This window comes from Neodiprion lecontei, chromosome 5, assembly GCF_021901455.1.
Source record: "Neodiprion lecontei isolate iyNeoLeco1 chromosome 5, iyNeoLeco1.1, whole genome shotgun sequence".
Taxonomy (NCBI): domain Eukaryota; kingdom Metazoa; phylum Arthropoda; class Insecta; order Hymenoptera; family Diprionidae; genus Neodiprion; species Neodiprion lecontei.
Window position 1 is genome coordinate 32638608 of NC_060264.1, and position 14234 is coordinate 32652841.

A 14234-nucleotide genomic window follows, 5' to 3' on the forward strand; every position below is an offset into this window, starting at 1 on the left:
TGATAAAGTTACAAAAATTCTAAGGTATCGCAGAAAGTGTTACCTTTATTGGTTTGGACATTGTCAATTATTTAGTTTTACCTTTTAGTTTTTTTTTTCTGTTTCTTTAATAGTTTTAACAGTAGTTTAATTTTCTGATTTTCTAAGACAATAGGAAAAGTAATTTTCTTTTTCGCCCGTTTTTACATGGCTAAATTGGTTGCTATTGTAGTTTGCGTTTTCTTATTGTGATTTTAAGTTTTTACTTAAATCTCAGAGACACAATCCGCAGCTTGAAAAGTCTGATTTAATCTTTTCTCAAGTAGATATTCGTGCATAGAAGCTTTCCAATCTCACGTCATTTTCGGAATGTACGAGGAAGGGATCACGCATCACGTGGAATCTTCAAAAATCCAGTCAAAAGACTAAATTGAAGCTCTGCTTCTAAGCGTCGCAAGCTTTCTATAGTGTAAAAAAATGTCTAGTTGTGGTTACAATTGTTGACCGTTTTCATATTTCATGACTACGAACGAAAAATATTCTTCCTGGACTCGAATCCTTACTAATGGGAAATTTTCTCATTATTTCTCAATCCGTTATTGTATTTATATCGATTTTACTAACCGTTCTTCCACCAACTATAAGAAATGTAGTTTTTTCTCATGGAATCTGCATCTCACGAGACGAAATTTTGTACATCATTTGGACTTCAAGGAAATATCGAGGTTTCCTAGCCTTGTATGAGACCTTCAACGATATGGAAATTTCGAGTAAAAAAGACCTTGTTCAAACATCAACACTGCGCTTAACTTCCGATTGCGAATACTTAAATTTGAGCTACCGATCAGAACCAAAATTGGACCTTAGTTGCAACATTCCTGGCTTGCACCTCGATCAATCCTTCGCGTTTTCTATACTTTAGTTCCGCAGATTCGAGGTTGAATTTTGAAGGATTAAGAGGTTTGAAGGTTACAGTTAAAGTGTTGAAACGGGTTTTAAAATTTCTACTCAGAGCATAATCGCATCGAGTCGTACAAAAGCCGACCAGGTTAACGTCCCGAGTGTATAAATGGATCTGTTTATGCTTTTCAACATTTGGCTGTTGTGGGAATAATGAGGGCATAAATAAAGGGTGAAACGATTGATGGGGAGAGCCTGACCGAGGGGGGTTAAAGGGGGTGGAAAGCTAATCAAATACAAGTTTGATGAAGACTGGAAGGAAGAAGATTTATTATGAGTAAATACAATTAGAAGTTAGGAGATGCCTGCGGAGGATAGAACCAGAGTCGCCTCTGACCCCGCGCCATTGCTGTTCCAGACTCTAACCCAACTAAAACCCGGCCAGCCGAACCTTCGACTAACTAAATAATTGAATTACAACAACCTCAAACCTTCCATCTTTTACCTAGAAGCCAACGCCGCGGGCTTTTCTTCCCCTCCCTATTTTCATGCATCCGAAAATATACAACCCAGGTGTGTGGGTGAAAGTACACAATGAATTTTGCCAAACCTTAAACGTGGTTTTCCTCAAGCAAATAAACCCCACCGCGAATTCATACGCCCGCAAATTTTGTTCATTCATTTATTTATTCAGTTGTTTATTCTTAGTTATAATTATTTATACACATATTACCTACTCTGCATCAATATTTTCTCAACCGTAAATATTCAACTCGTACGATAAATTCCCGGTTCTTGCACATACGTATAGCCTTCGGAAATAGTGAACCTTTCAACTAAATATGTTCACGTGATAAATCATCAAATTTTTTGAAACCATTCAACATGTTATTCATCACATGATTCATCTTGAAAATTCGATAGAATCATTCGTGCTTTTGCAGTTCGTTGTGTGATTTCTTTTATATTTTATCAAATTTACAAGATAAATTTGAAGATGTACGAATGTGGTTTTTTTTTTTTCGTCGTATTCTTTTGCAAGTTTCTGCTTTTTCGCATCAAAATTACGTCGATTCGAATACTCGTAAATGTAAATCGCACATTCCTCCTATAATTTTAGTGGAAACTTTCCCCTGACGAAATAATAACGATAAAAATGGTAGGAAGTGAAGGATAAAAAAAAAATAATCGTTTCCGGCTAAGGAAAATATATAAAAAGTGATACTTTGGTGTTTGCGTATTTTCAATAGATTGAATTATCAAGTAAGACAAATGCAGCGGAATACGATGGTTAAGATAATTAATGAGAAGATCAAGTTTTCATGGGATAATCTTGAGAAATAAATTATAATTATTGTAGGCACACGTACGAGGCATACATATATATATATATATGTATATGTATATATTCGCACAAATCCTAAGAATACGCGAGACTCTCGTGGCGAAATGTTCGAGGAATGCTTTGCAGCAATTGTGCGCCCTATATAAATATGCAGTAATTATGCTTACAATTAGATAAGTGTATATTTACATGTGTACAGGTATAGGTACAATTCCACTGAAAGCAATTTCAAGCAAAATTCTTCGCGTGTTTATCTAACATAGTTAAACAAACCTGTTGAACCGTCTCTTTATCCGCGCCCTCTCTCACCTTTATCACGGTATTATGCACATTCCAAATTCGTACACACGTCAAGCTCACCGTCCGGGCTGTAATAATCATGGATGAAAAACGAATACGAAATGCGCGGTATAAAAGTAGGTCGGTAAAAAAAAAAAAACAAGAGAAAAAAAAACAAATTTTAATCACGACGAAATAAAGAAATGAAAAAACCGTGTTACGTATAATAATAGAAAAAGAATTTTTTTTTACTTGGCAAAAAATTTTTTAAGCAAGTAGGTGTGACATGTACTCTCTTAGTAAATTGATTATTCAACTGTTTGATAGTGAATTAACTATTGGGACATAATCTAAATTCTTATTGTTACAAATAAATTGATTGAAAAAAATCATCAAAATTGAAGGAAAAATTCATTTCCGAGAATATTACCCCTCCACGCGTATGCATGTTTTACGTAAATTATAAGTTTTCGGGGTCGCTGATTACGAACTTGAAATAGGGGTTCGAAAAATTCAATATGGCGGACGGAACTTTGAAATTCAATCGAATCCGAAGAAAAAACACTGTCCAGGGGTTTTTGGGGTCGCTGATCGCGAATCTGAAATCAGATTTTGAAAATACGAAAAGGCAAATCCAATCAACGAACCAAAAAACGCCTTCATAGAGTTTATTGATCGGATTCTATCAAATGTGAAATTTTCGTTCGCCATATTGGATCCGTCATCTTGCATTTTCGGAACTTGTTTTCAGATTTGTAACTACCAAACCCAAAGACCATTGTACATAGATTTTTGACCAAATTTGATTGAATTTGAAATTTTAGTCCGTCACATTAAATCCACCATCTTGAATTTTTGCAAACCCCTATTTCGTATTCGTAATCAGTGACCCAAAAAATCACTAGACATTATCCTGTTATGAAAGTTAACTCAGCGCAATAATGTGTGACATAAAGGGATGAGAAGGTGCGAAAAAAAAAATTCGTCAACTAAGCTTTTTTCAACTTCCATTCCCGATTGGTATACTTAGATATTATTACTGCAGTTTGAGCAATAATGATAACGAGCGAAAATTTCTACGGAGGATGTGAATGGTTATAATCATGAAGTTGCACCCCGTGGTGAAATCAGGGATGAACGATAATTCAGAGATTCGTGGAGGAATCTACGGAGATTCTCCGCAGTCTCTATGGGTATATATATACGTGTTATACGTATGTGCCTGTATAGGTCGGTAATAAACTCGATAGACTTCATCGCCGCAAAGCTGCGGAGCTTTTATTGTAGGCATGAATTTTCATTCCAAGTTTCATTTTCCCTAATATCCATTATACCCCTTAGGTACATCATATATATTATACCAGATACCGCTGTAAAGCTTCAGTTTAAAGTCACCCTCGTGCATTCGGTTGATTACGGATTTCTACCGTACAACCCTCCACGCTTTTCAAATGTCCGTAATAACAGTAACGACAACTTGTCAGGATAATAAGACCTGGATAAGTTCAATGAATTTTCGTCTCAAGCTACGGAGACTTTCTTAACTTCAAACAGATCAATTTTTCCATTCTCTCGGTCCAGAATTTTTCAGGTTAATCGAAAAACATTGATGTGAAAAAAAGAACCGCAAATTTTCTACAAGCTGTGAACTCGTCAAACCTTGGAATCGATCTGTCAAGTGGTTTCAAATTATTTTTATACAAACACGAAAAAGAAATTCCGTTTGACAGAGTTCCTTAACCAATTTGAACACTCACCTTTTTACTCACGGATGCAAAATGAAAAAAATAAATAAATACAAGCATTTCCAAAAGTTGCTGTACAGTTTGACATCGATTTTTTTTTTACTCCATCGAACCGTGTACGAGTATAAAAAATATTACAAGCCTCGGTAGGGGTGCGGGTATATCGCATTATTGCGGGTCTAGACGCCAGTAGACGAATAAAACGTGGCACGGCTCTTTTACGAGGGGTAAGCTCGGCGACATAATCAAGCTCGACTAACGATAAAACTAGGAAAACAGAACTTGATATGAGCTGGCTTCGCTGCGCACTGTCCGAGGAATCGAAGAGGCAGAGAAAGTGAATTGTTTTACTCCGAGAAAGGGTAAAAAGTTCACAGCGATATCTGGTCGGCACCTCCTCCCCAATTTTATATTGACAGTTTGGAAAAGTGGCCGGAGTTAAGGTCGGAGGTTATACGTGCTGGACGGAACAAAGTGCCGGTGAAAAATAGCCACAAAACGGGAAACAGCGGCGGGACGGCATGAATACGCCATACAAGGGTGCCCATTCAAAATTCAACGACGTCTAAACCCGGCAGTAGACCGTTTTCTCACCCCTGACGCGCGAGTCTCTTTCAGGATTTCTTTTCTCCACTGTCCGTATCGTCCTTTTTGTTCCTTGTGAATAATTTTCGGTTTCTTTGCCTCTTCGTTTCGGCATTCGAACGAAACAGAAAAAAAAAAAAAAACAAAACTCTGCTGGCAAAATCGAGAGGTCTGCGAGAAAAGTTACGGAACTTGCCGTTATTTGCAAGGGTTTGAATTTTCGACCGCAGGATTTTTATTTTCACGCGCAAAAGCTCTGAGATAACCGTTTAAATGATCTTGCTCAAAATCTGACGACTTTTCAAAATCAAGCGAAATTAGTCAATCGATTTTGTCACGAGTTCTGTATTCAGGTTGATCAATGGTTAGGGTCACTTTCCCTTTTTTTTTTTAATGAAATCAAGAAGATTGTTCAAGAGAATCGAATGATCGTTTGGTGGAAAATTTGCTTTCCAACTTTTTTCTCAAACCAATAACGATAGGGGCTTTTAAACAGTGATCTGAAAAAATAACTAAAATTTAATTTCCTTGGAGACTTACATTTTTCTTTTACATAAGAGTGCATTTCATACCGAAAAAGAAGATGGTTACTTTGAATCCCCTTGAAAGAGGTTATCTTTTTCAGTCATCCGTCTTTTCTCACGCTCATCGTATTCCTTGATAAAAACCAAAGTAAAACCGTCTTTTCACGGAACTCGAGCGATAAACGATTCTTGAACTAGAGCGAGTTAAAGCTCAACCAATCACGGATCGCCGCAGTCGACGCGCCACCTGCCGTCAGCGTCTCGTATAGGCGCCTGATTGGTTCGAAATTCAAATCACTGTAGTTAGCAAACCGTTGGAGCTACGACATCGCCGCTTTGAGAACTTAGCTTCGATTTTTCACAAGGAATGCAACCGTGTTAAAGAAACATATATTGAATAAGTGATGACAAAACTGACATAGATTTTTCGAAAGTTTTAATGTAACAACTTCCAGTTCTACACGATCTTCATATAACGTTTAAATAAATGTATTTTGGAACAAAATTGTTAAAAAATAAAATTAGATGAATTGATGATAATCGTGATGCCAGGTCGTTTGAGAACCGTCAAAATCAATGATTTCCTACCATTTAAGAGCTCATTTTATGCAAAATTTTAATTATTTGTTTATTGCTGCTGTTAATGCGGCAAAGGAGGCTCAAAATTTACCCAAATCGGCTCTTCGCGGGAGAAAAATAGTAAGTTGCGAAAACGGGGAAGCGGCGAGGCGGGAATTGACAAAGGAGGGACACGCCGAAGATTTGACCCTCGTAAAAGCTTTTAGGGTTACGAACTGCGAAAATCAGTTTTTCTACCCGTCCCGCTTAGCCTCTCCCTGCTCTCCACTTTAACACGTGTGGTCAACTTCCTGCATGTACTCGACTGTTTCCGACCAAACTCTCGCGGCTCTGTAAATCTTCCCCTTCTTCTTTGACCCGACCGTAACGGAGATTAAAGCTCTGTCCTTTGTATCGGCTGACAGGAAGGAGTTCGCATTGGGACAGAAAAAAAAAAAAAAAAGGAAAAGAAACAGAAAATATGTGGAACAAGTTCCGAATACGTGGAACTGGGTTCGCTTACCAGGGAAATTTAATTCAAACGGTAATCCCTGAACACAGGGATAAAATTCGAAGACGAAACATCAATTCTAATTTAAAAAAGGTCCGATAATCCGCAAAAACTTTACAGAAGGACATCATTATTCAATGATTTTCTTTCTTTCTTTGTTCTTTTGTCAAAGCAAATTCGCAATATTCAACAAGTTTTCATGCTGTAATTATTTAAATTAATTCAGCAAAAAAAAAATAAAAAAAATACCGACATCTAATAAATGAGAAAAAATATTCTAATTTTCTTCGAAGCGGTAAAACTCGTGATTGCGAAGTGAAAAGTTTCAGTTTCCTTTTTGTGTTTGGGACGAATCCTTCGTTTCGTTATTGTAGTTTCACGAGACAGAACTTTGGTATAAAACGTAGAAAAGGAACATTAAGAATCAAATGAAAAATTCAATCGAGATGTAAATTTGCCAGTTTTTCCGTTCGACTCGCCTTTCCATGTCCTTTCCTTGTTTTTTTTGCAGCTACTCTTTTTCCCTCGTTAAATTTACTGCCATATTTGGGGCTCGTGAATCCGCGAAGAAGATCGTTCGTGGAATATATCGTTCAATTATACCGTCTCGACGTTCAGACAGAAATATACATACGTATCGGTTATTTTGAATCGAGTCAGTACCTGTTAAAGTGTGGAATAAATTCTTGATCAAAGTATCCTTCTCTTTTTTGCCACCGTGTTAAAAAAAACTTATTCGCAAATTTATCCGCGATTGCAAATTGAGATATATCTCAACGATATTCGACGATCAGTGACAAACGTTGATAATCCATAAATCTGCGGGTGGCAGTTTCCAGGCTCAAGATTCGAATCCGATTTGGTTAGGCAATTAACGACGATCAATTAACTCCGATTCTTCTGGATTTCCAAAGATCCACAGATTTATCATTCTCGAACGATTTCTCATAAAGCTAAGTCAGAATTACGAAACTGGTAACAGGGTGGTCGAATTTAAAGGATTTGTTAATTGCCTACAATCAATGATTTTTCATTAACCTCGAGATTTGGGACTCACAGAATCCTAAACAAAACAAAATACTCGATGTGACAAATTTTTTCGAAACGATATTCGTAACACAATTTGACGCGCGTATAACGGCGAAATATAAATCGTGTATATAAATAGATAGAATATTGACAAATCGGTGACCATTTCCTAAGGCAATTTTTAAAATTACCAATTTTCCCAAGTACATAATTTACAACAACAAGAATTCAAGACGACGACTCGGTAAAGGCGAAGTATTCGCAAGTGTATTTCACATTCGATGTAACATATCAATGGGTATGAAAATTTCGCCAAACTTTTTACCGTATAGTTTAGAATTCGATAAATTATACAAATCTCTGTATGCGAATGTGGGTGCATGTGTGGCTGTGTAACGCAGCCCAGAGAGGAGAATTGATAAAAGTCTGAAAATGGGGGGAAAGAGCTGCGGTTCGTGAATCGCGACTAACATAAATGTGTCAGAGTGGGTTGAAATATGGCTCAGCCAACGTCTTCTTCATTCCACTCCAATTCTATCCCCATGACTTTCAGACGCACTCACACACGCACACATGTATACGCGGTGAACCAAACTCGAAGAAACACTTATAGATTAAAAATGACATCACGGTTCCTTGACTCACAGTTCCAAGGTAAAAAAGTTTGACAAGAAGAAGGGAGAAAAAAATAATGAAGATAGACACAAAAAGTTACGACAATACTTTGGAAATAGTCTGGAATAGAAAGAAATTGCAGAATATGTGATGACGTTTCGAAAAACCAAAAATGTAGTTGAACTGATTTGAGTGAAAGGACATATTTAACCGTGACTGAAAAATTGCATTTCAAAACTTTACAAAAATCAAACCAGTACAATTTTTACGATACGTGAAACTCTTTATCGTCATTTCAGATATCGTTCTGTGACGAAAGTCTTAAACAGAACTTTTTGGTAACTTTATTATTTTTGTTACTTATCACGAACGAACGGTCTTCCAGACTAGAACTCGAAGCCGAATTTGGATCTCGTATATTGAATGGATACCGGATACTGTTAAGAAGGCGTAACACGAACGCCGTATAAGGAATAAGATCCTTGGCAATTTTACAAAAGTCGAGAAGCTGTAAGATCCAGGCGAGACACGGGACGTGTAGGTATACCTATACTCTTACCTATATACTTTACGTTATACAATCCTGCGCTGAATCACGTTTCGTATAAAATGAAAATCGATTACCACGAGGTTGGAAAAGTGGCCCCCGTCGTTCACGTCCGAAGCTCTAAATAATATTACTTAGAACCGCGCTGCAACCAAGCGAATTTTTGCCTCAATGTTCCTTTCGTAGTGCACGTATAAAATATCCGCTTTGATAATTATTTTGTTTTATTTTTTCATTCCCTTCCTTTCTCTGACATCCATGGTCTGATATTTCAATCAAAATTTTAATCTAAAGTTCCGCGTCAGGCTATTTCAGGTTATCTTTTTTCCGGAACAACGTCCAAGCATCAGTTTACATCATAGAAAAAATTTTACCGTAGTACAGAATTTTCAACACAGGTTCAATAAGCGCCTCCATAACGTACCCCGTGAATTTTTTTTTTTTTTCCCACGCAAGTAAGATTTTGGAGAATGTAAAAAAAAAAAAAAAAATAACGAATAAAAAATAAAACACATTTATTTCAGCTTCTTCGCGGATTGTTTCAAGGAAGAATTGAGAAGAATGGAGCGTGAAACACGGTCTTTATTCTTAATTTTCTTTTGCTTTTTTTGGAAACGTTTTTGTTTTCGAATGGGAAAAGGAAGAGGTGGACGGACCGAGATAGCGTCGGGATAGGGTCGTGGAATGAATATTTTATGGGACTCCTTAATGAAGCAATTTAGGGCAGTTCCTTTCGGCGACCCAATTAAGAAGCGCAAATAATGAACGCGTCCGGGAATTGGGGATTGTCCTGGCGTCCGCACCTCGCCAATTTCTCGCTCTCTTTCTCGCCTCTGTGTCAAACGGGTGCTTAAAAGCGCCTCCTCTTCGACCGCAAAATGGGCCGCCGCCGCTGCTGCCTTTCGTGAAAAATTTTCGTTATATTCAAATTGGCGAAGGAAGCCCCGCCGGCTGTTCGGAGCCGCGATCTCTTGACCTTGACCCTCGGATCGAGCCCTGTTCCATTCTCTCTCTCTTTGTCTCTTTTTTTTTTTCCGTTCCAGAAGAGCACGGAGCTCTTTCGAGTAAACAATGAAACCGGGATTGTTCAAGGACTCGGCGTACAACTGCGGGAACGATTCTAATTCCTTTTTTACTCACGATTTTTCTTCCGACACGCTCCATTTCGGGCTCATTTAACCGTGTCGGAGGAACCGTTTTTTTCCCGAAATTGTCCCACGGAAAATACGACAAAAACTCGTGTCTCGGTAGCCTCGGCAACCGTTTTTTTTTTTTTTTTTTTTTTTTTTCTTTTTGATTGCATTACCGTTTTTCCATCCGATTTAAACCTCGGCGAAAAATATCTAGTAGCTTAATTATACCGGCACTCACTGCATTTGGAGGGTCGTTGAATCCTTATCGGAGAACAGGACTACGGGTGGATCGAATCTCTCGTTTTGACCGCAGACCCTCGCTCCAGATTCCAGCTGCAGCCAGCCACCCTCACACCTGAAATCAGAAAGCAGATGGTTTTACTACTAGTTGCCGCAAGAGTGGCCATCTTCTTCACTAAACCGTGTTTTTCTCCCGTTCATCGTATTCCTTGTTGAAAACCAGAGCAAAGTCGTCTTTGCACGGAATTCGTGTGACCAACGGTTTTTAAACTAGAGCGAGTTGAAACTCGACCAATCACGGACCGCCGTGCTCGACGCGACACCTAGCGTCAGCATTTCGCCTCAAGCCTGATTGGTCCAAACTTCAATTCGCCGTAGTTTAACAACCGTTGGAGCTACAACTTTCCCGCTTTGACAATTTATCTTCGCTTTTTAACGAGGAATGTAACCGTGTTGAAGAAATAGATGTTTTAAGTTTATATAAATTTATTCCGGAGCTATAAGGTGGAGAAATAAAGCTGAACAAAATGGGGATAATCGTGTCGCGTGATCGTTTGAGAAAGTTGCTCCGAAAACGATAAAGTACCACCGAAACGAATCAATTCCCGCCGATTAATCAAAATTATTTTCGCACCAGACAATCGTGCCTCTCTCGAGTTTCGAAACCGAGTCACGTCCACGCGATAAAGAATGGCAACGCACACTGCCGTCACTTAAACAGCACGATCGGAAGTTCCATCCACACATGATTTCCGGCCAAATGAAGAATCCTGTCAGTTGCAATTAGCGCAAAATCGTACAACTCCCTACGCATAAATATTACATTATAAATTACGTATCGCGGTAACATTAAATGCATTATTCATTTTCGTTTCGTCATAGACATGGTTTAATTAACTCGTATAATTAAATCTTGTATATATATATATATATATATACACATCGAAGCACAGTGTTGCCTGTTTTTAAGGTTGTACTCCATTACTCTCAGGGATTCTAGTAAATTTTCTTCTTCTTCGAATTCACTTGAACAGTGTCGCTGTAAAATAGCTGTATTCTTTTCTCCAAATAAACTCGACGGAAAAAATTGTAGAAATTAAGTCAAGTAACGCCGAGTGAAAATTCCTGATTCAAAATCGCGGTGGAAGATTGATCGCAAACGCAGAGCTTTTACCGGGAGGCATAGTAATATTTTGTTAGGGGGGGAGGGGCTTTTTGCTCTCAGCGTAGCTTTTGCAGAATATTATTTTAATTAACATATCAATTGTTTCGAGCCGGAAGGAGGGCCGGAGAATCCCTTTATTACTCTAAACTCGACCCGAATCTTTGATGGAGAATCCCTCCAAAATACGAGAATATCCCGGAGTGGAATAATTATGTTCCTGCAGCCGGGACGCCGCCTCTCTCTCTCTCGCTCTTTCTCATTGTCTTCAACCCCACCCCATACGAAAATGGGATATATGGCTGTATAACGCCGGTGTTATTCCACCGTATACCCAAACTCGAAAACGCCGGTACACGTTGGGTGTGATTACGTCTTTACTCCGCTCCTGGGAGCAACGATATTTACTCCTGCAATTGCTTATATTTCGTCTCAACTTCTCATTTTGCCAAATGCCTGAGCACGTACAGACGCGAAAGCATCTTCTTACCGTCCCGTCTCAACTCGTCTCGCGATACCTGTGCAATTATTGTATTCGCATCTTTAGTCGTAAATCTGACATGTTTTTGCACGAAGTATTCAATTTATTTATGTTCAAATGTACGAACGAAAAGAGTGATTGAGAGGTAAGATTAGAATTCGTATTTAAAGTAAATTTTTTTAATTGTCTTCGAGGTTTGTAGTTATATTTAAAGGAAATCATTAACTTGATTTCCGAAAAAAATTTGATGAAAATCTTATTGTACATGGATATGGGGAATTCCATGCGAAACCAACCAACGTCTGACCTTCGCCATATTTGATTTTATTCAAAAATTTTCCTGCAATTCTCCCAACTCCGAAACAGTACCCTGAATTTTTTTGGATTTTTTATTCAACTGGTTATTCATTTACGAATATTGAGAGTGATTTTAAAAAAGACCATATTTAAAATTCTCATAAACTGTATTTTCTGTCCAAAAATTTCAAGACCGGAAGCATGATGAGCTCGTTTCTTGTATTTCTTTTTTACAATTTTGAATTTTATTGATCAATTGAAACGTTGCTCAAACGATCGAAATATTCTCAAGCCCTCTATTTTTCACTTGAAACATTTCTAGACCAGTTTCAATATGAAGTTAAGAAAAAACTGTTGAATGTGCAAAAAAAAGTAAACAAAAATCGCTGTATAATGGAACCGCTTTAGAAATGTTCGGAGTGAGAAATACAAGTTTTGAAAATTTTTCGGGAATTTTCAGACCGTTCAAACCATGACAAAAAAAAAAAACTTGACAATGCTGAAAAGAAATGGAAGAAAATCAGCTCATCACTGGTAGAAATGTTTGGAATAGAAAATACAGTTTTTGTGAATTTCTTTCAGAATCACTTTAAATATTTCCTTTTCAAACATCCTTCTCGAAATCACTTTGAACGTTTATAAATAATTGAGAAGTTGGATAAAAAAAATCTGAAAAATGGAAGGAACTGTTTCAGAGCTGAGACAATTGCACGACAAATTTTAAACAAAATCAAAAATGGAGAGGGTCAAACGTTGATTGGGTTCTCATGGAATTCCCCATGCATGCACATAATTTCTCACGTCGGAGATTTTTATTGCACAAAGTTGATAATAAAAATGTGAAAAAACAAAACGAATCCGAATTAAAAAAGCATAAATCGAACGCGATGTTCTTGGTGCACGGATTTCCGTTGAGAATAAAAATGAACGCGATTATTAATGAATCTCATCATTCGATATTCAACCGATATACAAAGCTAACGATGATAATTCCCAAGAGAAAATCAAGGTTTGAACACTCGAGAGTTTTCCCTGATCAAGACTGTATAATGATCCAAGTACAACGTACAACGATCATTAGAATCGAATCGGAAGTCTCTCTTTCAGTTTAGAAAAGAATAGAGCTAAGTTTTTCAATCGACGATTCATTACTGTCAGAGAAAAAAAAAAAAAACGTCGCGGTTAATCGATCGTTAAATATTCAATATTTCAAAAGGAAAAAATCGAATACAATAACTGAAACGAATATACTTCGCGAAGCGAGAAGAATGAGCTTGGAAAAAAAAAATGTCACCCAACTCGCGCTTGTAAACGTAAGAGGAGAAAGGGAGAAGGTGAAAAGAAGAGAATAAAGATAAAAATTCGAGACATGCTAGGCGCATTTCGAAGAGGGTTGATCGAGTCGAGGTATGTGTATTGAATATCGGAATGCGGGAAATTCGAAGGGTTTAAAATAAAACCGGAGGCGAGATCAGAGTTTGCGAGAATCGAGTGCATTTTTCCTTATCTCCTCCTCCTCCCCCTCCTCCTTCCATTTACTGCGATACAATTGGTTCGGGTATTCGTAATTTTTTCAAACGGTTACACGTATTCAGGTTGTGCACGTCGTGCACACCCGTGGGAATGCTGCACAGGGGATGAAAAGGCTACAACCCACTTCGGGGGAAAGAGAGAAAGAGAAGAAAAATTCTCGTATCCGCTGCGACGGCTCGAGGGAATAAAATACCGTGTAGAAAATGTTCGGCATTTGTTTTTTTTTTTTTTTTTTTTTTTTTTTGCAAAGGGTGCGAATAAAGTCGATGAATATGAATTTTTGAGAACTAGGTAAAAAAAAAAAAATTGCTACCCTTCGCGGATTGGAGAATAATTTAACAGTTTTACACGTTTGCGCGCGAATTACAAAAATCAATTGAATTCAGTTTCGGTGACTTTGTAGAAGGCAGTTTTTTTTTTTTTTTTTTCAAAGTAACATGAGCGAAATCGAACTAATCCATCAAATTGTAAATAATTTATTTCCTTCGAAATCCCGATATTTATTATTTTACCATATTCAAAGAAAATCTCCGTAACTTAAGCTGGATACAATAAATAATCAGTTTAAAAATATTAAATGTACGATTGTACAGATTGCAATGAAATGAATAAAAAGTGTGGATTTTTGTCCACCACCGATATCCTTGATATTTCAAAATTACTTCATAGCTAAAATTTTATTACGTCTCAAATCCGTCGGCTTTTTGTCGATGACAAATCGTCTTGTTTATTACGGATATCTTATACGTACGAGAGCAGAATTTATAGAAA

The 14234-nt window shown here is 37.5% G+C and overlaps 1 protein-coding gene across 1 annotated transcript in view; it reads right to left on the minus strand.

Annotated features, from left to right (window-relative positions):
* Positions 1–14234, minus strand: part of LOC107219515 — a 204673-nt gene that overhangs the window by 50903 nt on the left and 139536 nt on the right. The window contains exon 6 of the mRNA XM_046740208.1: positions 9989–10105. Within this exon, the coding sequence (XP_046596164.1) occupies positions 9989–10105 (117 nt within the window). The remainder of the gene's footprint in view (positions 1–9988; positions 10106–14234) is intronic.